This window comes from Bos indicus, chromosome 5 (genome assembly GCF_029378745.1).
Source record: "Bos indicus isolate NIAB-ARS_2022 breed Sahiwal x Tharparkar chromosome 5, NIAB-ARS_B.indTharparkar_mat_pri_1.0, whole genome shotgun sequence".
Taxonomy (NCBI): domain Eukaryota; kingdom Metazoa; phylum Chordata; class Mammalia; order Artiodactyla; family Bovidae; genus Bos; species Bos indicus.
In genome coordinates, this window is record NC_091764.1 from 4,887,399 (window position 1) to 4,911,040 (window position 23,642).

At 38.9% G+C, this 23,642-nt stretch overlaps 1 protein-coding gene and 1 pseudogene across 9 annotated transcripts in view; both read right to left on the reverse strand.

Annotated features, from left to right (window-relative positions):
• Positions 1 to 471: 471 nt before the first annotated feature.
• LOC109558310 (cyclin-G2 pseudogene) lies at positions 472 to 1,478 on the reverse strand (annotated as a pseudogene).
• Positions 1,479 to 15,398: 13,920 nt separating this feature from the next.
• CAPS2 (calcyphosine 2) overlaps positions 15,399 to 23,642 on the reverse strand; it is a 50,660-nt gene continuing 42,416 nt past the window's right edge. For 8 of the 9 annotated variants that reach the window (XM_019960192.2, XM_019960189.2, XM_019960191.2 and 5 more), the window contains 3 exons: positions 22,844 to 22,963; positions 19,159 to 19,255; positions 15,400 to 17,089 (listed from right to left, as the gene is read on the reverse strand). In XM_019960192.2, the coding sequence (XP_019815751.2) occupies positions 16,914 to 17,089; positions 19,159 to 19,255; positions 22,844 to 22,963 (393 nt within the window). In that variant the 3' untranslated portion in view covers positions 15,400 to 16,913. Of the gene's footprint in view, positions 17,090 to 19,158; positions 19,256 to 22,843; positions 22,964 to 23,642 lie in introns of all 9 variants that reach the window. The other variant, XM_019960195.2, reaches the window with a different exon arrangement.

A 23,642-nucleotide genomic window follows, 5' to 3' on the forward strand; every position in this document is an offset into this window, starting at 1 on the left:
GAGGAGTAGGGTCCTAAACCATTTAATGGGGGGCTTCCCAGGTGGCGCTAGTGGTAAAGAACCTGCCTGCCAGTGCAGGAGATGTAAGAGATGTGGGTTTGATCCCTGGGTCAGGAAGATCCCCTGGAGAAGAAATTGGCAACCCACTCCAGTATTCTTGCCCGGAGAATCCCCATGGACAGAGTAGCCTGGCAGGCTAAAGTCTATGGAGTTGCAAAGAGTTGAACACAACTTAACAAGTAAACCACCACCAACAACCCATTTGATAGCTCAAAATATGAAAATAAACCAGATCTGATTCAAATAATTATTGACAACAGGTGTTTCCATCTTTGTATTCCTGCCTAGATAGGGACTGGACCAAAAACTACCTACTTTCGTATTTATTACTCATAAGCTATATGTATACTTCAAAGTCTGACCCAGTGCAATTAGATTTCTAAGACGGACAGCACAGAGATGGCGCCACTTTTAAGTTGAAAAAGACAGCATGTCTTTGATCACTGAGCTGGGGAGAGAACTGCTGAGACCTGATTCTCTGAAACACATGTCTTCCAAGGCTTCACTTTCACTTTCATCAAGACAACAATCCTCAGGTATTGTTGACAACTCGGGAACATTGTATTTGCTGTCTTGGATGGTCTGGGCTCTGTACCTGGAAGTAATCCAAACCAGTTCCTTGCAACATTCAAGAGAAAATATTCAGCTAGTCTTTAGAAGCTATTTCCCTCCAGTAAAAGCACTCAGTATCATTAATTTTTGAATACTTTATAACAAGCTAGAGAAGTTGCAGTAATGAATTATGTTTCTACTTACGGATTGAAAAGGCACAGAACTAATACAGATGGCTTTGCTTTTGAAAAGACTACCAGAAAATTGCAAGCTTTAAGCGAAGCTTCCAATTTATCAAGGCTCAATATTTCTTTCCTCTCTGAAATATGAAGTATAATAGTCTTGGGTAAGCAAAAAAAAAAAGTTTAATAAGCAGTATGTTCCATTTCATAGTCCTGATTTTTTTTTCCAAAATTATTTTTTCCTTTGTTTTCTGTCAGAAGCAATGCATTTACATTGACTAATCCAGATTACTTTTTGAGTAGATGAAACATTGCATTCTTTTTTAACTATTCTGGCAGCCAGCAAAAACAACAGACTCCAGTGAAAGACAAATTTTAGGGTCTACCTTCATAAAAGCCAAGAATCTGTCCAAAATATTGACAGCCAGGATAAAAGTTTATGTGCAAGATTGAAAATTTTAAAAGGTGCTTAAAGCCCTTAAATCTCAACATGTCTCTATCTTCAACACAACTTGTTATTGTTCTCAGAAGTAGCCTTCATCAGGCTCAGTCATTTTTTTGTGCTTGGAATTCCTGTTCCTGCTCCAGAGAGAGAGAGCTGACCTTCTTCCAGACTTCCAAGACCTGTGCTGCCACACCCTTCATCAGGTGGGAGACGGAGCATGTGGTCTGGAGAGGGGTGGGCACAGAGGAGCATACGGACCCTTCCCTGGGTCAGCGACCCGCCAGTGCAGCAGTCCCCCGGCAAGCACCCACTCCTCCCCCACCTCTGCGTCCCCTCCTCAGCCTCATAGTGGAGCTCAGTGCTACTGCCCACGCCCACCCTCCCGCTGGCAGCAGCTCCTCCTGCAGACTCTGCTCTCCCAGCAACTCTTCAGCAGAAGCTGGAGCAAACCTCTCCGTGTTCATCATATTTTTAATTTCCAAGGTGAAAAATTGCTCTTTGATTTTTTTTTCATAAGATCCCATTTTTGTCCCATTTTTTTTCTACCCTTGATGATATAAACTATGACTTTCTTTTGGTTCTCTGTTCCATTGATTGCTTTTGTCCACATTTCTTTTTTTCTATTTATTTTTGGCTCTGCATTTTGAGTTGTCTTTTCTCAAATGTCCAGTTATTATCAGCACTCGTTCAAGTGTGAAAATGAGAAGCTGATTGGAGGACGTGCCTAGGTGTGGGTTGGTGGAAGGTATAAACCCGGCTGTCTAACAAAGCAGAAGCAGCTTCCTAGTCCAGCATTTTAATATGTAGATGTTTATATAACACCACTGCTCTTAGCACCAACAGATACTTTATCCTGTATCTGTTGTCGCTGAATCCAGAGCTCTGTGGCGTAGTTTCTCCAGACTGCACCTGTTGCCCCGAAGGATGGATATGTTGAGGTAGTTCCCTGACTTCTCAGGGAAGTGCAGGGGAGCAGGCAAGTTCAACCAATTGACGTACAGGTACTAAACCAATCAGGTCTTGTTCTAGGCGTTCTGCAAGGCAAATTAGATCAATTCTTGTAGGTACTTCACCTCCTGTAGGCATTTGGATTTCTATTTCTTCTACCCAAGTCCATCAAATCTTCCCCATCATTTTGTTATCTAAACATTTTTCGAAATCTTTCATCCATAGTTTTCTCCTTATGTTGTCTTTATCCTTGTGGTTAATCCTTTTTTGATTCTTCACTGGTATTTTAGTGAAGTTTTTGGAGGGAGAGCTAATGGACAAGAGTGGGCAATCCGCTAAACTTAACTGGAAGGGCTCAGTAGTTAGCAGTCAATATTTCTGAAACATTGGACAGTATGACAGCATGCATATGGATGGGTTGGAGGTCATACATATTGTTATATATCATTTGCAGCATTAGAATATTATTTATGACTCTACCTTCAAAGTATGATCAAAATTTGAACACTCCAGAAGCTGTCATCCTAATCCAGTGATGTCATTTTAAACCAGGACACCACCATCTGTCATGTGGACTAAAACAATGTAGCAAATGAGAAAAGCCAATCTGGATTTATTCTGACTGCCTGAAATCAGTCCAATAGCTGACTTCAGCTCCAAGTTATGCCTGCTAGCCTTCAGAGGAGAGGTCCTAGCTAAGGCTTGAACTGTTCAATGAGTACAATGCCTAGCAGTCGTTTCACAGAATAGGCTTTCAATTTCCCCCCAGATTTAAATCTGACCTAACATTCATTTCCTGCCTTAATATGTGCTCACCAGCCCCTTAACTCCCTTTCATTTCTGCCTTCTATAGAAGGGATATAGACCATTGACAACCGTGTATTCTATGGCAAGAGAAAGAGTGTGGAATATAAAGTAGAAAAAATCTCTTTAATGCAAGAAAAGATCTGTAATACATGAGCCTTCACTGACAAGAACAATCTCGGTTGATGTTTTGTAGTTTTGTCAAAATACATGCAGTAAACTTTCATTGAGTAACCAGCCTTCTCTTGCTGATTGTGTAAATACCATTCCTCAGCAAACCCATAAAGAAAGATGTGAATCACGTGGTCCTGAGAGGAGGTAGTTGCTCCAGTACTAAGGTTAGGAACTTAGCCTTGAACAGTTGACCACAAGTTCAGTTAATGCAGCTGGCAGAATGGTCCTGGGAGCATATGAAATACCACTTTCAAGCCTGCCAGAATAATTTGGGAATGCTTCAAAGTGAGCTTATATATATATTTTTTTTAATATATATTTATATTTATATGATTTTACTTATTTAATTTAGTTGTTTAGTTTTGACTGCGCTGGGTCTTCGTTGCTGTGCAGGGGCTTTCTCTGGTTGTGGGCGAGCAGGCGCTGCTCTTCACCGTGTGCGTGGCTTCTCCTTGCAGGGGCTTCTCTTGTCGAGCAGCATGGGCTCTAGACGCTGGGGCTTCAGTATCCACAGCACTGCAGGCTTGGGAGTTGTGGCAGCAGGCTCTAGAGCACAGGTTCAGTAGTTGGGGCACCTGGGCTTAGTTGCCCTGTGGCATGTGGGATCCTCCCGAACCAGAGATCAAACCCATGTCTCCTGCATTGACTGGCAAATTCCTATTCTCTGCACCACCAGGGAAGTCTAGGGAGCTTTTCTGAAAACCAATGGACACGAGTGAAAATGCACGCCCCCCTCCACTTTTACCCCTAATTTTTCTAACCACGAGACCTGCCAACAATTAGGTTATGCCCATTCTCAACCACCTGCACTCTTTTTCCAAAAATCTTAAAATTTATCATGTATACCATGGACCCCATCTTGTCCCAAGCTACCTACTACTCCATCAGCACCTCATATTTTTTAATCTTCTCTTTTACCTTATCATTCTTATGTAGTACCCTTGCTTTATTCTCATAAATGCTTTTTGCCTTACTTTATTTTGCCCAATATTAATTCGGCCAGATTAACTTTTTTGAATGGTATATATATTTTTGAATGGTATATATTTCCTCACCCATTTCTGTGTAGTTTTGACTTAGGTGATTAGTTATTTAATTTGGGTGTCCCTTATAAGCAGAATGTGCCTAAAATTTTTATTCTTGTTATTCCATGTGATAAAAATCTGCCTGGTAAAATTAGCCCAGTTGTATTTATTATGGTTACTACTATATTATGATTTTTTTACAATCCTATTTTGTGGTTTCTGTTTATCCAGAGTTTTTCTTAGATTCCTTCCCTACTTATCTTCCATTTGATAACTATTGTTTACCTGTTTTATTTTTTATTGGGGTACACCTGATTAACAAACAATTTTGTGATAGTTTCAGCTGGATAGCAAAGTGACTTAGCCATACATATACACGTATCCATTCTCCCCCAATCTCCCCTCCCCTCCGGGCCGCCGCACAACACTGAGCAGAGTTCCGTGTGCTCTTCAGTAGGCCCTTGTTGGTTATCCATCTGAAATATAGCAACGTGTATATGTCCATTTTTATGTTTTCTTTTTTCTGTGATGGTTTTTAAAGCTGTAGATTGCATTTTTATTCTTTTTGGTGACGTCAACTAAAATGTTGACATGAGTATTTCACTGTAATTTTTAGCAAAATTTAACGGTATTTTTACCTCTGCCCCCAACCAATCATGTCATCTTTCACAATCCCTTCTCACACAATGTTATTGTTGTTTAGAGTTTTCATTTTATTCTTTATTTTAAATACACATACAAAATAACTTTTTATCATCCATTAAGTTATTTTAATATTTTGTCATTTGCTTGCATTTGGAGCAGAAGATATGAACTGTCTTTGAGTGGAAGCCCTTTAATCTACGAACATGTGTAAGTCTCTCCCCACTATTCGGAGGAGTTCCAGTGCTGTCAACAGATTCTCAAAGGGGGATGTTATTGAAAGATTAAAAATCACTCACCTTTAGCATAAAATCCAAGTACCTTTATAAGGCATGCAAGACGATCCAGGACCTGCTCTTACCCATCCCTCTGGCCTTCCATCACTCCTTGTTGGACTAGTCAAATTCCAGCCAAAGTAAACTATGGGAACACCCACACCCACACCCACACCCACACACACACACCCCACCTCCTAGGCGGGCCTTTACTTCTGTGCATTTGCTCTTGCCTTTCTCCTCCACGCTTCTCCCATCCCCGTCCCTGACACTCACTGACTCCCCTCGTCCTTTAAGAAGTATCTCTGGGTTCAGTTCCTGTAAGCATTTTCCTCTGGTTAGCCACCACCATCACATGGCTGGGGCTTCCATAGTTCCTGATATTTCATAGTTTGGTTTATATTATACAACACAGCTGTTTCCCACGTGAGATAGTCACACAAGTGTAGTAACTCTGTGGTTTGTGTTTGCACACTCTCAGTGCACGGCACAGGGCCTGACATACAGTAAGTACTCAGTATAAACTTGCTGAAGGAAGTAACAAAGAACTATGGGCCTGCTTATGGGTAAAAAGCAATTAGGCTAAACACTTTGAATTAAGATTAGTGTTTATCTATAGCTTCAGAATTAGCCAACCATAAGGAACACCAGTGAGACTCTTGATGAAGAAACTAGAATTCAATGATTTAGTTGGAAAATAATGCTCTACAGGGCTTGGACAAAATAAATGTGTGTGTAAACATACACATGAGGCATATATTTTTATTCCATTTTTCTAACAGATGACTTCTTCTGACTGAGTCCTGAGGAAAAGCTTGCTCAGAAGATACGATTGATAGGTCCTAACTTGGGAATGGGACAGTGGAGCTTTCAAAGTAACAGAGGAAAACTGGGAAACAATAATCTGACTTCACTGAGAAATATCTTTAAGCCAAGGAAAGGACAGAGCCTCATATAAACATGCTGTTTATAAAACAGAGATAGTCAAGAAAAATGTGAAGAACAGCAAATATTTAATATAAGGAATATGGATATTATAACATTGCAGTCCAGCCTTAAAACATGCAAAGAAAACTCCTGAATAGTAGAGCAAAATTGATAATCAAAAGCAGGAGAACAGTAAACAGCTTCCTACCAGGAAACCACATTGAAGAGTGCTTTGGACTACCAAAGACAGTGGACGGATGTCTCCAGAAGTCTAAAGAGAGAGCAGGGAGCCATGCTGAAAGAGGCCACTTAGAACACTGAGGACTAAAATGTTACAGGAAAACTCAAAAAGTAAATCTGTAGGTGTCTTATAAACTGACTACTCACTTTAGTGATTCCTAAATAATAGAGAGGAGAAGATAAAAGTGATCATTTAAAAGGGCGAGAAGGAAATATTCAGAAGGAGAAGTTGGTGTGGAATTTAAGTAACTCTAGTAATTTTGGTAACATAACTTACAAAAATGTCAGTTCTTCACAAAGGATTCATAAGAAATATGACAGGATAGACAAGATAAATATATGATATAAAAGTGATCTGAAAATATTGGGATTATTGAGGTAGATACAATTTTAGTATTATGTCAATGAACACATATTTATTTTGTATTTATGTTCCAGACACAAAGCCAGGAACTGTGCCAATGAGAATATAGTAATGAACAATTAAAAATGTCAATTGTCTTCTCAAGGAAGATAATAATTGATTTAGACAATACCAGTGGCAAAGTGATATAAAGGGTAAAGAGAATGTTGCTGCTGCTGCTAAGTCGCTTCAGTCGTGTCCGACTCTGTGCAACCCCATAGACGGCAGCCCACCAGGCTCCCCCATCCCTGTGATTCTCCAGGCAAGAACACTGGAGCGGGTTGCCATTTCCTTCTCCAATGCATGAAACTGAAAAGTGAAGTCACTCAGTCGTGTCCCGTGTCCGACTCTGCAACCCCATGGACTGCAGCCTACCAGGCTCCTCTGTCCATGGGAGTTTCCAGGCAAGTGTACTGGAGTGGGGTGCCATTGCCTTCTCTGAAGAGAATGTTATGGACAGTATTAAAAAAAAGGAGTCCTAATATTTCTGACATCCCTCTGGGTCATCCCAGTGCACCAGCCCTGAGCACCATCTCATGCATCATCAAACCTGGACTAGCAATTCGTTTCACATATGATAATATACATGTTTCAATGCCATTCTCCCAAATCATCCCACCCTTGCCCTCTCCCACAGAGTCCAAAAGACTATTCTATACATCTGTGTCTCTTTTGCTGTCTCACACGTGGGGTTATCATTACCACCTTTCTAAATTCCATATATATGCATTAGTATACTGTATTGGTGTTTTTCTTTCTGACTTACTTCACTCTATATAATAAGCTCCAGTTTCATCCACCTCATTAGAACTGATTCAAATGTATTCTTTTTAATGGCTGAGTAATATTCCATTGTGTATATGTACCACAGCTCAGAGAGCATTTTTTAGTCCAGTTTGTACCATGAAGATCTAGCATAGGAAAACCCTTCCTTCTCAGTCTCAGTAGAAACTCAACATTTACTCTTCCACCCCAGGTGGGCCCATATCCATTATAATCTCCTTAGACTCCCCCTGGACTTCCCTGGTTGTTCAGGCAGTAAAGAATCTGCCTGCAGTACAGGAGACTGGGGTTCAATTCCTGGATAGGGAAGATCCTCTGGAGAAGGGAATGGCTACCCACTCCAGTATTCTGGCCTGGAGAATTCCATGGACAGAGGAGCATAGCAGGCTAAAGTCCATGGGGTTACAAAGAGTCAGACATGACAGAGCAACTAACACACACACACACACACACACCACTCCAGATAGAAGAAGTTTAGATCCTGAATGGAGTTGTTGGCATTTCTACTTCAGATCTTGGAACAATAAAAACAAAGCTTGCTTCTCTTCTTGGAGTAGGACTGGAGGGATCTCGTCTATTCTTTTCTGTATCTTATAGGAATAAGAACCAAGCATAAATTATTATCTTCACAAATTATGTTATATTTATCTGAGTCATTGGTGAAACTGTTAGAGGAAATAAAATACTTTCAGCAAGAAAATTACATGATACTTAATCTAAGACCATAATAAATAAACTCCGTAGTTGCCAGAACTAACATAATATAAAGAGTAACGGCTACAGTGGTAAAATACATGTTCTGCGAGGTTTTACATTACTCTTCAATTTGGTGATCTTTCATAAAGTATAACATTTTAGAGTCTATGTATCACACATTCTATCAGATAACTTTCTACCACACAACTGAAATCACAGGCATATCATCTCTGTTTCCTCCTTTAGTGTCTCCAAAGAATTTTATAAACTGTTGCCATATTAATTAAATCCCCTGAATACTTGACAAAATGTTTTTAGTATCCTTGCTTTATTCAAAGTTTGACATGAAAGTGAAGGTGAAAGTCACTCAGTCGTGTCTGACTCTTTGTGACCCCAAGACTATACAGTCCATGGAATTCTCTAGGCCAGAATACTGGAGTGGGTAGCCGTTCCCTTCTCCAGGGGCTCTTCCCAACCCAGGGATCGAACCCAGGTCTCTGGCATTGCAAGCGGATTCTTTACCAGCTAAGCTACCAGGGGAGCCCAAGAATACTGGAGTGGGTAGCCTATCCCTTCTCCAGGTATCTTCCTGACCCAGGAATTGAACTGGGGTCTCCTGCATTGCAGGCAGATTCTTTACCAGCTGAGCTACCAGGGAAGCCAAAAAATTAACCCCAAAACTTAGCAGCTTAAAGCAACCATTTTATTTTGTTCACAAAGTTATGGATCAATTATACCTCAAAAAATCTGAAATTTAGAAAAAAAAAAAAAAAGAATATGGAAGCACTAAGAGTTCAGCTGGGTGGTTCTCATTTGGAGTCCATCATATAAATATAGTGAGATGGGCCTGAAATCAACCCAAAATGACTCACTCACCTGGCAGATAATTGATACCTGCTCCTGGCTGCGAATGCAGATCTGGCTATTGATTACAGCATCTGCATTTGGCCTCTGCAATTTTTCAGTCATGTAGTCTGACTTTTTACCTTGTGGCTTAAAAGTATCAACAAACATGGCAGAAATTAGGTGACTGTTTCTTGCCTAATCTGAAAAGTAACACAGCATTAATGCAGCCAAAACCATTGTTAGAAACAAGTAACAAGTTATCCAGAACCAAGCAGAGGGGAAATGGATCCCACTTCCTGATGTGAAGCCAAATTCACTACATAAGAACACTATATGGGGTGACATATTATTGCAGCCATCTTTGGGAAAAATCACTTATAGAATTACAGACAAACAATTGTCTTAATGTAACACATCAAGCATATTAGGAATGTTGCCTAAAGTCTCTATGGATATAAAATTAGTCTTCCATATGTGTGTGTATTAGTCTCTCAGTCATGTCCAACTCTTTGTGATCCCATGGACTGTAGCCCTCCAGGCTCTTCTGTCCATGGTATTCTCCAAGCAAGGATACTGGAGTGGGCTGCCATTTCCTTTTCCAGGGGCTCCTCCCAACCCAGGGATTGAACCCAGGTCTCTTGCATTGAAGACAGATTATTTTACCATTTGAACCACCAGGGTATTTTATTACTGATCACTAAATAATTGATAGCCTTAATACAAGATTTTTAATTTCATTCATTGATTTGATAAAGGAAGAGAATTGATAATAATGAGAAGTTTATTAGATGCAGGAGTAAATGGTGACATACAAATTATTTCTACCCATGATGTACATCTCTTTAAAAGAATAGCTCTTTTAAAAAAGGTGAAAAAAAAACAGTTTTTAAGATTGCCATCAGGGATTAATCAGAAAAAAATAAGAAAAATTTTGATTATTTCAAGCAAGAAAACAAAGGAATTATATCTTACATTTTTCTGCTAGATTGTGCTAAACACTGTATCTAGATATGTATTTACATTTACATCTTTAATTATATCCAATTGTACACGTATATTCAACCTTCAGATGAAGAAGTAGAGACTCAGTGATACTAAATTGCTTCCCAAAGTCCTATAGCTGATTTAGACCAGGGCTCAAGTTTGAAGGCCGTATTGTGACTTTAAAGCTTGTGCTCTTTCCACATCATTTGTATTACAATATTACTGTAAGCACATACTTTTCCTTAATTTAGTGGTCATCTGAATACTTCTCCCAAATTACTGTTCCTTGACAACTTAAAAATTCTACAAGAATCTCTTCAACTACTGGATAAATGTGCAACTTTGATAAGTGATTTCCTTGAATTGCAATCATTTGTTTCACATTGGCTTTCTCATCACTAAAACTCTCAAAAAACTCAACAGTTACAAAGGTGAGGAATCTTCATTTATATATAAATGCATTCAACCATGGTTCAGAAATCCCATTCTAACTTGATGAAAAGAATCCTTAAACACAACAGGGACCGTGATTGTTTTCTCCTTGCATAAAATTTTTCACAGAGAGGTAATTTTTTCATTCAAATCCTTCCAGATAATTTTGTGTACCCAAAAACTATACAAATCAGCTTATATGAGTTATTAAAGAGAGAAATCTGACAATGTGTATCCACTAATGCTTTCCTAAAATCTCCATGACCGAATTTCCAAAACCTTTGCTGTTTCAGTTTTTACTGATATGTAGAACCTTTTAATTGCCATCTCAATACCTAATAATCGAGTATTTTCAGAACGGTGTGTTATTATTAATATTATTCCCCTGGAATGACACAGACAGCTCTTCCATGCTCTACTGCGCCTAGTTTATGCTTGTGATAGTAATCATGAATTCGAATTTTTAACTCTGTTTTCGGCATTATGCCATGCCATATTTGTGTCTGGGTGCCTACTGCAATGTCTGACCAAGAACTGCAGCTGTCAACTGACAGCTAATTTAGGAGTAGCTAGTTTAGTTGCAACAAGTAATAGATTCTTTGTAGTAATTCTGACATCCCCTCCCTCCCTCAAATCTTTGAGGTTAGTGAAAACTAGCTATTCCTTCTGTCCTCACTATCTAGTTACAATGAAATAAATTTCAGAGTAAATTCTGCCACATGTACAGACATTTATTAATGAGCACATCTTAGCAAGGAGGCACAGATAGATTCCACAGCCTCTTCTGTAAACTCAGTGAAATTGCAGCAGCCTGCCCTTTTGGGAACTCCAGTCAATGTTATACCTGAATGGCTCACCAGAGGAAGCTGCAGCAACACTCCAGGGAAGGGATCTGGTTACTGGATCTTTAACAACCGGTTAGTCTAAAGTTGTTCTGATCCCCAGGTGGACACAAGACTATTTAGGCCTCTCATAAGAAGGTGCTTTCATGAATAAAACCCACTGTATTTAGGAGGCTAATTATCTAGTGAATATAATAGCTTCTGAGCAGTGAGGCCTTGTTGATGAAGTGCAGTCTGTGCATTCTTTATTAGGGAAACTTACTGCTCCAATAACTGAATTTTTCAGGAAACTGCACATTCATACTATTTACATGGTCTGTGCTAAAATGTTAATGCAAAACTATTCAAAAATAAGAACCATTAAACGTTTAGCTCAGTTCAGTCACTCAGTCATGTCCAACTCTTTGCATCCCCATAGAGTGCAGCACGCCATGCCTCCCTGTCCACCAACTCCCAGAGCTTGCTCAAACTCATGTCCATCGAGTCGGTGATGCCATCCACCCATTTCATCCTCTTTTGTCCTTGTCTCTTCCTGCCTTCAGTCTTTCCCAGCATCAGGGTCTTTTCCAGTGAGTCAGTTCTTTGCATCAGGTTGCCAAAGTATTGGAGCTTCATCTTCAACATCATTCCTTCCAATGAACACCCAGGACTAATCTCCTTTACGATGGACTGGTTTAATCTCCTTGCAGTCCAAGGGACTCTCAAAAGTCTTCTCCAACACCACAGCTCAAAAAGCATCAGTTCTTCAGCACTCAGCTTTCTTTATAGTCCAACTCTCACATCCATAAATGACTACTGGAAAAACCATAGCTTTGATTAAATAGATCTTTGTTGGCAAAGTGATGCCTGTGCTTTCTAATATGCTGTCTAGATTGGTCATAGCTTTTCTTCCAAGCAGCAAGCGTCTTTTAATTTCATGACTGCAGTCACCATCTGCAGTGAATCTGGAGCCCAAGAAAATAAAGCCTTTTGAGGTTTCCATCATTTCCACATTTATTCTCCATTAACAGTTGCTGCTTACTAAATCTCACATGTATCCTGTCAAGAGATTTTGATTTAACACCAACCACAGGTCAGACACCGTGCTAGACACCAGAGTCATAATGCTGATTAAGATATGGTTTTTATCCTCAAGGATCTTACAAACTAGTGGGAGAAACACAAGCAAAGTAATCACTATAGTATAAAGTGATAAATGCCAGATTAAAGGCACCAGGGGCCAACGGGATCCCAAAGAAGAGCGACCAAATCAGACTCAAAAGTTTGTCTGATTGTAGCTTCTACAAGAAATGGTTCTCGAGGTAGTCTATGAGCTAATTGGGATGCACTGAGTGGAATAAATAATTTTGGACAAAAGTATTATAGCAGAACAGTTCTGAAGGAAGAGAAGTTTGAAATCTCACAGCCCGTTTTAAAACTGTACATAGTTCAGAATGGCTGGAGGGTCATGGAGAGTGAGCGGAGTGGAAAGAGAGGAACTCGGGGGATAAGGTCAGTGAGGTTTATATGTTAAGGTAAGGAGTTTGAACTTTCCTGAAAGATACGGAGTACAGGGGAGGGTTTTAATCATGTTTAGTTTAGAAAGACCATTCCAATAGTAATGCGTAGGATGGATGGAAGTAGGATTGGGAAGGGACAGTTGATGAGGGGTATGTGGTAAAAGCTCGAGCAAAGGCATAAGCAACTGAGAATAGTAAAAGGCAGATTCAAAAGAAGGAAACCAGAGGACTCGAGACTGAGTGGATATAAAGTGCGAGAAAAACATAGACGATCTCTGCCTCGGGCAACTGTATGGATGGTGTTACACAATAGGTGTAAATGACTGAATGAAGAAATGATCAAATGAACAGTGACTCCAATATGAAGCATTTATTCTTGACTTTAGAATGACATCCAGGGCTTCCCACATGGCACCAGTGGTAAAGAACCCGCCTGCCAGTTCTGGAGACATAAGAGATGTGGGTTCAATCCCTCAGTTGGGAAGATCCCTGGAGGAGGGCACGGCAACCCACTCCAGTATTCTTTCCTGGAGAATTCCATGGACAGAGGAGCCTGGCAGGCTGCAGTACAGGGGGTCACAAAGATTCGGGCACAACTGAAGTGACTTAGCATGGACGGATGAAGACATCCAATAAATAAGTTGTCCTTAGGAGTTATAGAAACATCAAAGTGGAAGGCAACGATGAGAGCTTTCTGTCTTATCAGTTACTAATACAATCCACTGGATTCTCCTTCTCTTGCATGGCTTCTGGTTTTACAGGCTCAGGTCCTTGTAATTCTTTAAGCACTTTCACTGTCAATGTTTATTCTTGCTGGTCAACTTAGTAGTGATTATAACTTGTTACAGTATATATTTTATTTTGCAAGCTCTATAATCTCATAAGTACATGTTAAATAATCTGTAGTTAGCATAGCTTACTTTACACAATTCTCTCTTGAAGTAACGGAAAAGGCAATGGCACCCCACTCCAGTACTCTTGCCTGGAAAATCCCATGGATGGAGGAGCCTGGTGAGCTGCAGTCCATGGGGTCGCTAAGAGTCAGGCACCACTGAGCGACTTCACTTTCACTTTTCACTTTCATACATTGGAAAAGGAAATGGCAACCCACTCCAGTGTTCTTGCCTGGAGAATCCCAGGGATGGCGGAGCCTCGTGGGCTGCCGTCTATGGGGTCGCACAGAGTCGGACACGACTGACGCGACTTAGCAGCAGCAGCTCTTGAAGTAATGGACAGGTTAGATTTAGAAATCGAAAGTAATTAATAAACTAAGATGTGTTTTACAGCTGCATCAATATTATGAATTATTCTAAGTGACTCTCCCTGTGCAGAATCACTGGTTCATTAAGCACATATATTCATATATTTAAAATAAGAACATAAACTTTTATCTATATTCCAGTTGCTCTATCATACAAATGTATATTCTTTCCTAATTAAATATAGCTAAACGTTCCTAAATAATATCTCTTTTCTAATAAAATGTAAATTTTCCCTGAAAATTCTATAAAACTTTAAGTGTAAGAATAGAAACAGTAAAATCAAGATATAGAATTCAATAAACAGTATGGTTAACTGGAAAAGCAATTCTATACCATAAACAAGTAACTAACCTTTTAAAGATCTTGAGAACAGTGAAATGCATGTAACTATAAACTTCATGTAAAATCATCACAACATATAACTATTTTAAAGCTTATCAAGAGATTTTTTTAGAATATGAAGCCTGTATTTTTAAATATAATGTCAGAAGTCAGTTATTATGCTATGGATGTTTGAAAATGTAGTTTCTATTAAATGCTCTTCTATGAAACTGAATACTGAATAGTAGATTTTACTATACCAAAGCCAAAGAAGAATGTAGACAATGGGACAAAAGCAGAATGATCTATTGTGCCACCAATTATAATTTAACAAGATATGTCAAATAACATATTGAATACGTATTTTATAGCTTTAATAGGAAAATGACAGTGTAAAATAGTAAGAAATTAACTATAAAAAAGTTACATCCCTAAAATACAGGAATCACAAATATTCAGAGAATCACATGAATATTTATATTAAGAGTCTGGAGGTTTATTTAAGAATAGGCTGTCCTATTAGTATGTTAAACCCTAGGAGAATCCTAATCTATAGGGTTTTAAATGACTACAGTTGGAGAAATTTTTCCAAGATAAAGCATGTGACTCAAAAATAGTGTTACAGACTTATTTCTGTCAAAACATCTTCCAGCATATTGTTTTAATTGAAATACCCTAATTGAAAAAAAGTCCAAGGAATAAATAATTTAGCTAGTGAAAATAGCACTGAAATACTCATGCATACTTTGTTTCTGATTATTCAGTAGAAAGTTTTAATACCTCCTTGAATCCTGAAAAAGTACTACTTTAAATTTATGGAGTTCACACACATCACACTTCTGATAATGTTGCCAAGGGTATAGATGAATGCAGTTATATGCCAAAATTTATTTTTTATAAAGTATGTATTTTCATTTTGAACCACTTCTTATTTAGCTTGACACTGTTTTTTTTAATCTGTTATCATAATATATAAAATTTTAAATTATAAACTTGAAAACAACTCTATAAAGTTCTTCTTCTCTCTGTATATCCAAGAAGTGAGAAACATAGAAGAATTCAGAAAGAATGATTGCATCTAACTTTTAAATATTTATTTAGAAAAAGAAATGTCTCAGTTGTTTAGTATACCAAAAGAGGTACTATTTATAATAGCATACATTCATTTTAGGACACAAATGAACTTTTTACAATTTGGTTAAGGATTATTAAATTATCCCTTAGTCCATATAAGTGATAACATACTTTTTAAAATCTTTATTTGATATTCAAGGAAAATATTTATCTTCCCACTATGTGTTGCTTCTAGTTAAATAATAACTGTATGCAGATAATAAGAATTACACAGATTAAAACCTGCACACTTAAAAACAGAATAAAAGAACAGATAGAACTGGACACTACAATAATTACATTGTGCTCTATTGAACAAACAATAGTACATTATTTGGGAGACAAGTAAGTGCTTAAATAAGCATTTTTGATGTAAACCTCCATCATTCTAAATATTCATGTTACAGAAAATACCCATAATCACACTGCATGGAAAATTTCTTTTGCATATCCTTCAATTCATTTAGGGAGAAGGCAATGGCACCCCACTCCAGTACTGTTGCCCGGAAAATCCCATGGATGGAGGAGCCTGGTGAGCTGCAGTCCATGGGGTCGCTAAGAGTCAAACACGACTGAGTGACTTCACTTTCACTTTCCACTTTCATGCATTCGAGAAGGAAATGGCAACCCACTCCAGTGTTCTTGCCTGGAGAATACAGGATACAGGAGAATACATGGACAGAGAATCCTGGTAGGCTGCAGTCAATGGGGTCGTACAGAGTCGGACACGACTGAAGTGACTTGGCAGGCAGCAGCAATTCATTTAACATTTTCAGATGTTTGAAGCAAGCTGATCTAATCCAATCTCATAGGCTTTGGGCCTAAGTCTCGTTCATCAAATTGAGAATGGTGTCAATTACATTTTGGGGAATAGGTAGCAAAAAAATCAATGGGCAAGAAACTTGGTTTCACATACCTGCTCTCCTATTGTTTGAGACAGATGTTACTTTCCTATGAAGGCTAATAAAAATGACCTCTAAAATATATTGAAGATAAGTAATAAATCAAAAAGACAGATCAATGAAGTGAAGTTCCTTAGTCGTGTCCGACTCTTTTTGACCCCGTGGACAGTAGCCTACCAGGCTCCACCATCCATGGGATTTTCCAGGAAAGAATACTGGAGTGGGCTGCCATTTCCTTCTCCAGGGGATCTTCCCAACCCAGGGATCAAACCTGGGTCTCCTGTATTGCAGACAGACGCTTTACCGTCTGAGCCACCAGGGAAGTCAAAAAGACAGATCATTATAAATTATAAACAGGTGAGCACGGGCATGCATATGTGTGTGACTACACATATACTCTTCCATCTGTCTTTCTGAATGCTTCTCCTTCCAGGCTCAGCTTTTTTAAGAGCACAACAAACAGAATAAAAAGAATCATAGAGATATACATTCTGGTGTTTGATACTTCACATTCATCTCTCCATGCTTAGTGCTGGTGACATATTCATTTAAAAACCTAAATCCCCCAAGGAGTACATAAGACATTGACAAAATCTTCATCATCTACTATCCCTATACTTAGACCTTCATAGTAATCTTCAAATTCACCATATGACACCTCATCAGACTTGCTGCAGGCATCTTTTAACGTCTCTAGAAAAGATGATTTGATTTCTTCCTCTGTGGAGTGTCCTGTAAAATAGTACTGACTATGAAACCATGTCCTTAAAATTCCAGTAAAATGGCTGATGATAAATACTTAAGTCACCTGATGAAATCTTTTCAGCAATTTGAAATCTTAGGTCAAACTACCCATCAATTTATTTAAACATTTACTTGCATGAACTAGAATTTAATGATGGAGACTTAAGTATATATTTGATGCATCTTTTAAAACAGTCTGATAGGGTGTATCCTATATATGTATGGGCAAAATAACAGTTACTACTGTAGATATTTTTGTATTTGTTCATATTTTAGAGAACTCAGTTTCATTCCCATTAGAAGTAAGGAAAGAAGAAAACAATTTCTATGATATATAGGCTGTTAACATAGTAATGCAATGTGTGAAAGACATTAGTTACTTTATGAAGCAGTTACTCTAACTGCAACTAGAAAATATTACTAGGATTCATGATTCAGAGGCCTATGAACATCTTTGCTGGAAGAACTTTCAGTTGATTAAATCATTCTAGTTTAATCTCTAAAATTAAGTAGGCTATTTCTACTGGCGGGTTATATTGAACATGTTTAATTTTAAACTATGCTGCTGCTAAATTGCTTCAGTGTGTCCGACTCTGTGCGACCCCATAGATGGCAGCCCACCAGGCTCCCCCGTCCCTGGGATTCTCCAGGCAAGACCACTGGAGTGGGTTGCCATTTCCTTCTCCAATGCATGAAAGTGAAAAGTGAAAGTAAAGTCGCTCAGTTGTGTCTGACTCTTAGTGACCCCATGGACTGCAGCCCACCAGGCTCCTCCGTCCATGGGGTTTTCCAGGCAAGAGTACTGGAGTGGGGTGCCATTGCCTTCTCCGAATTTTAAACTATAGGAAGATGCTATTGAGAATCACATATGTAAAAAAATAGTAATTCTTTAGTTTGCTATTTAAAGTGAGAGCAAAGAATATCTAAGTCATCCTTTCTTAAAATTCATTTGATTTTTTAACTTAGAACAATAAGCTATTTAAATAAGTATCTCTGATTGTATTATGACTGGTTAAAGGGAAGGAGTGATTTCAGTTTAACTACCTTTTTCTTTAGGCAATTTTTGTATTTTCAAATTTTGATAGACATATGTATGTTTATTCCCTTGCTGCTACTGCTGCTGCTAATTCGCTTCAGTTGTGTCCGACTCTGTGTAATCCCTGAGATGGCAGCCCATCAGGCTCCCCCGTCCCTGGGATTCTCCAGGCAAGAACACTGGAGTGGGTTGCCATTTCCTTCTCCAATGCATGAAAGTGAAAAGTGAAAGTGAAGTCACTCAGTCGTGTCCGACTCTTAGCGACCCCATGGACTGCAGCCTACCAGGCTCTTCCGTCCATGGGATTTTCCAGGCAAGAGTACTGGAGTGGGGTGCCATTGCCTTCTATGGTTTATTCCCTTATTCTGCCTTAAATCTTCAACCATAAGAGACAATAAAACTCAGAGGACTTGCTCATGTAATTATCTGTTCTCTCAATCTATTGTGCTCTAACTCAAGTTTGCCACTATCTCAACAGGAAATAGTTAACCTCAATTATAAACGTAAGTGAAAAAAACAAGTATAAATATCAGACCTATGAATTTTTAAATGAAGAAGCTCTCACATTTCTGGTTTTAAAAAAAAATCTATTTCCTCTGTTATTGGCCTCAAGTCCATGCTATAAATTAATATACCTTATAGATATACTATTATTAACTCACATTTTTGAAATCTAATGCATTTTTTCTTTTTTTTAATTTATTTAATTGGAGGCTAATTATATTAAAATATTGTGGTGGTTTTTGCCATACATTGACATGAATCAGTCACAAGTGTACATGTATCCCCCATCCCGAACCCCCTCCCACCTTCCTCCCCATCCCATCCCTCTGGGTTGTCCCCGTGCACCAGCTTTGACTGCCGTTTCATGCATCGAACTTAGCCTGGTCATCTATTTCACGTATGACAATATATATGTTTCAATGCTATTCTCTCAAATCATCCCACCTTGTCTTCTCCCGCAGAGTCCAAAAGTCTATTGTTTACATCTGTCTAATGCATTTTGACTTGTAGTACTTACCTGAAATTACTCGAGGATGCATCTTTGCACAATAACATTTTCTTATGTCTATAATAGACACACTGCCTGTTTTGTTAAAATCCAGTTTCATAAAGGCCTAAATAAAGAGAAAAGTGTTATTTTTTCCTATGAAATCCTTAGAACCTAATTTTCCATTCTGCAGTAGGCTATTTTTGAGCTCTAAACAAAGCAATTTAAAATACTAAACTAGAATATGAAGGGAGCATCATGAATGCAGGGAGAAAGATACTGGAGCAAGATATTAGGTGACCTGCACTTAAGCATTAGTTCTACCCTTTCTAGCACCCTGACCTTGAGAAAGTAACTTAACCTCTGTTACCCTGGCTTTACTCTTTTTAACACTGAGAAGTTGGGTAAAAACCTCACAGTAAAGAATCTGCCTTCAATGCAGGAGATGAGGGTTTGATCCCTGGGTCTAGAATATCTCCTAGAGAAGGGAATGGCAACCCATTCCAGTATTCTTGCCTGGAGAATCCCATGGACAGAAGAGCCTGGCAGGCTACAGTCCATAGAGATGCAGAGTCAGACATGACTAGCGGCTTGGGCATGCCTACACACTAGGAGTCACATGAAGTTGATAAATGGCTGGGACTGTTTTGATTCAAAAAGTAAACTCAAAATATCCTATCACTAAAATCAATGAGAAGAGGAAACGATTTTTTAAATGGATTTTGTCACTCTATTTCCTGAAACTTAACACTACCTTTTGAAATGCTAGTTGCTTTACTGCTCCTTTAATTCAATGCAATCCTGTGGATCATAAAATGTATTTTATTGAGAAAAGGAGTGGATCCATAGAAACACACAACAGACCCAAAGCAACATCCCACATCTGCAGATGAATCAAAACTAGAATGAAGTTTATTTACAATAATGTCACACATATATGGTACCTCTTATAGGATAAATTGCATCCTCCCCAAAATTCATTTGTTGAAGCCCTAAACCCAAGTACTTCAGAGTGTGACTGCAGAAGATAGAGTCTTTAAATAGGTGACTAAGTTAGAATGAAATCATTAGAGCAGACCCTAATCCAGTATTTCTGGTATCCTCATAAGAAGAGGAGATTAGGATACAGACAACACAGACTGAGGGACTGACCATGAGGACACACAGTGAGAAGACAGCCAACTAATTACAAGCCAAGGACAGTAGCTTCAGAAGAAACCAAACCTGCTGACACCTTGATTGTGGACTTCTCGTCTCCAGAATTGTGAGACAATAATTTTCTGCTATATAAGTCATCCAGTGTACGGTATTTGTTATGGTAACCCTAGCAAACTAAATTTACTTTTGCCTATTCCCTGGATTTAGAAAAGGCAGAGGAATGACTGATCAAATTGCCAGCATCTGCTGGATCACTGACAAAGCAAGAGAGTTCCAGGAAAATGTCTACTTCTGCTTTATTGACTACGTCAAAGCCTTTGACTGTGTGGATCACAACAAACTGTGGAAAATTCTTCAAGAGATGGGAATACCAGACCACATGACCTGGCTCCTGAGAAATCTGTAAGCAGGTCAAGAAGCAACAGTGAGAACTGGACACGGAAGAACAGACTGGTTCCAAATCAGGAAAGGAGTACGTCAAGGCTGTATACTGTCACCCTGTTTATTTAACTTATATGCAGAGTACATCATGCAAAATGCAGGCTGAATGAAGCACAAGCTGGAATCAAGATTGCAGGGAGAAATATCAGTAACCTCAGATATGCAGATGACACCACTCTTATGGCAGAAAGTGAAGAAGAACTAAAGAGCCTCTTGATGAAAGTGAAAGAGGAGAGTGAAAAAGTTGGCTTAAGACTCAACATTCAAAAAACTAAGATCATGGCATCTGGTCTCATCACTTCATGGCAAATAGATGGGGAAACAATGGAAACAGTGAAAAACTTCATTTTGGGGGGCTCTGGGAGATCCAACCAGTCCATTCTGAAGGAGATCAGCCCTGGGTGTTCTTTGGAGGAATGATGCTAAAGCTGAAACTCCAGTACTTTGGCCACCTCATGCGAAGAGTTGACTCTGATGGAAAAGACTCTGATGCTGGGAGGGATTGGGGGCAGGAGGAGAAGGGGACGACAGAGGATGAGATGGCTGGATGGCATCACTGACTCGATGGACGTGAGTCTGGGTGAACTCCGGGAGATGGTGATGGACAGGGAGGTCTGGCATGCTGCGATTCATGGGGTCGCAAAGAGTCGGACATGACTGAGTGACTGATCTGATCTGATCTGATCTGAAAATCACTGCAGATGTGACTGCAGCCATGAAATTAAAAGACTCTTGCTCCTTGGAAGGAAAGTTATGATCAACCTAGACAGCATATTCAAAATCAGAGACATTACTTTGCCAACAAAGGTTCGTCTAGTCAAGGCTATGGTTTTTCCAGTGGTCATGTATGGATGTGAGAGTTGGACTATAAAGAAAGCTGAGCACCGAAGAATTGATGCTTTTGAACTGTGGTGTTGGAGAAGACTATTAGAGTCCCTTGGACTGCAAGGGGATCAAACCAGTCCATCCTAAAGGAGATCAGTCCTGAATATTCACTGGACAGACTAATGCTGAACCTGAAACTCCAATACTTTGGCCACCCGATGCAAAGAACCGACTCATTGAAAAAGACTCCAATGCTGGGAAAGATTGAAGGCGGGAGGAGAAGGGATGACAGAGGATGAGATGGTTGGATGGCATCACCGACACAATTTGAGTAGGCTCTAGGAGTAGGGAGGTCTGGTGTGCTGCAGTCCATGAGGTCACAAAGAGTCAGACAGGACTGAGCGGCTGAGCTGAACTGATTCCCAGGACCAAGGCTTATGAAGGAGACAGCCCTTCATTCTCTGTTCTTGATATTCACACCCATCACCAGGACATGTAAGGTAAACATGAATGCAAATTTATAAGTATAATGTGGTGAATTTAACATAAGGTTTTTATCTTGCCTTTTGACCAGTAAAGATACAGATTTTTATATTTTCCATTTGTGCCCAATGTAATTGTTCAGACTACTCAATACACGATATCTTTGTTTCGTAATGGGATATATATACATTTCATATTAAGTACATATACAAAAGAAAAACTTCATTTTCAAAAGTATGCTCTAAAAATGGCTGCTAGAACCAAAGTATTATGTTCTCTCCAAAAACTCAGGGCTCTTTTTTAAAATTATTGTTTAACATGGTCATTTTCATCTTCATTTTAACGTTTAGCAAGCGTATTCTGAAAGTAGAGAAACATCTTTTAGTCATCATGCGAGGGTCACATGCATTGAGCTCGGACCCTTGGGCCGCTATGATGCTAGTCATTTAAACGTGTCGTCTTAGACCGGATCTGTGAGGTAAGAAGCTGAGGTTCGGGGGATATTTATTAACTGATATAGACATACAGCTTATATGGAGCCAGAAATATATGGAATTAACAATTTGTAAACTGAAATTTAATTTCAGATTTTATTTTCTTTTTACAGTATTTTCCTTAAACATAGGCTGCCTTGCTGTATAATGGGTAGATTTGTACATGTATGTGTGTTTTTGTGCTTTACTAAACCCACAGTACACTGCAGGGAAAGGGATTTAAAACTTCTTCAATGGTAATTCATTAAAGATTTAAGAATGAATCTAACAATCTATTAAAAGTTACTATTTGAAAGGTTACTTTACAAAGTTACCTTTCGAACAAATGATTTCCTGTATTCATTCATTTCACCAATTATGGCACGTTTGAATTCTCCATAATCAGCCCTGCCATTGCCACTGCTATTTAGGATTAGCCAAAAAGACTCAAAATCCTAGAAATAACCAGAGAGAGACTACTGTTACACCTTTAAGTTACATATGGCCACGACTATAATCATCATAGTATTTTGTTACATCTCATGTTTAGGGCTATACCTAGCCCTAGACAAGGTAGTAGACTTAATAAGGAAATTCCAAAAAGTCACATATAAATCCAATCAAAGGTACTAAGAAAGCTTATTGAGAGGAACTCTGTAATGGGGATAGTTCCATAAAGTTAAGAAACATTTAAGAGTGGTAATAAATCAAGTATATCATTTTAAATTTATTCCTTTCAGTAAAAATGCTACCATTTACTTGAATTTGACCACTTAATTATTTGTAATGTATTGTATCTGTGACAATTAAGAAGTCACTTCACCTACTGGAATGCCTCCAATAGGATGAGGACCGCTAATAATAAGAGAATATATATGAAGTGGCATAAAGAAAACATTTACATTTTGGGTAAATGGTATAGAGAGGATCAGGGTTCGGATGGGATGATCCTTTAGGTGGAGGTGTCAGTGAAGTGCTCTGAGTAGAGAAAAACTGAATGGTGAGAAAATCCAGCCAGCAGACTCAGAGGTCTGCTGGACCTCCACTCACAGTGGAGGGACCCGTGGCTGTAAAGGCTTTGGGGCAATTCCTGGAATGGTCACATCACATCTCCTCTTGAAGCCTTCACATAGA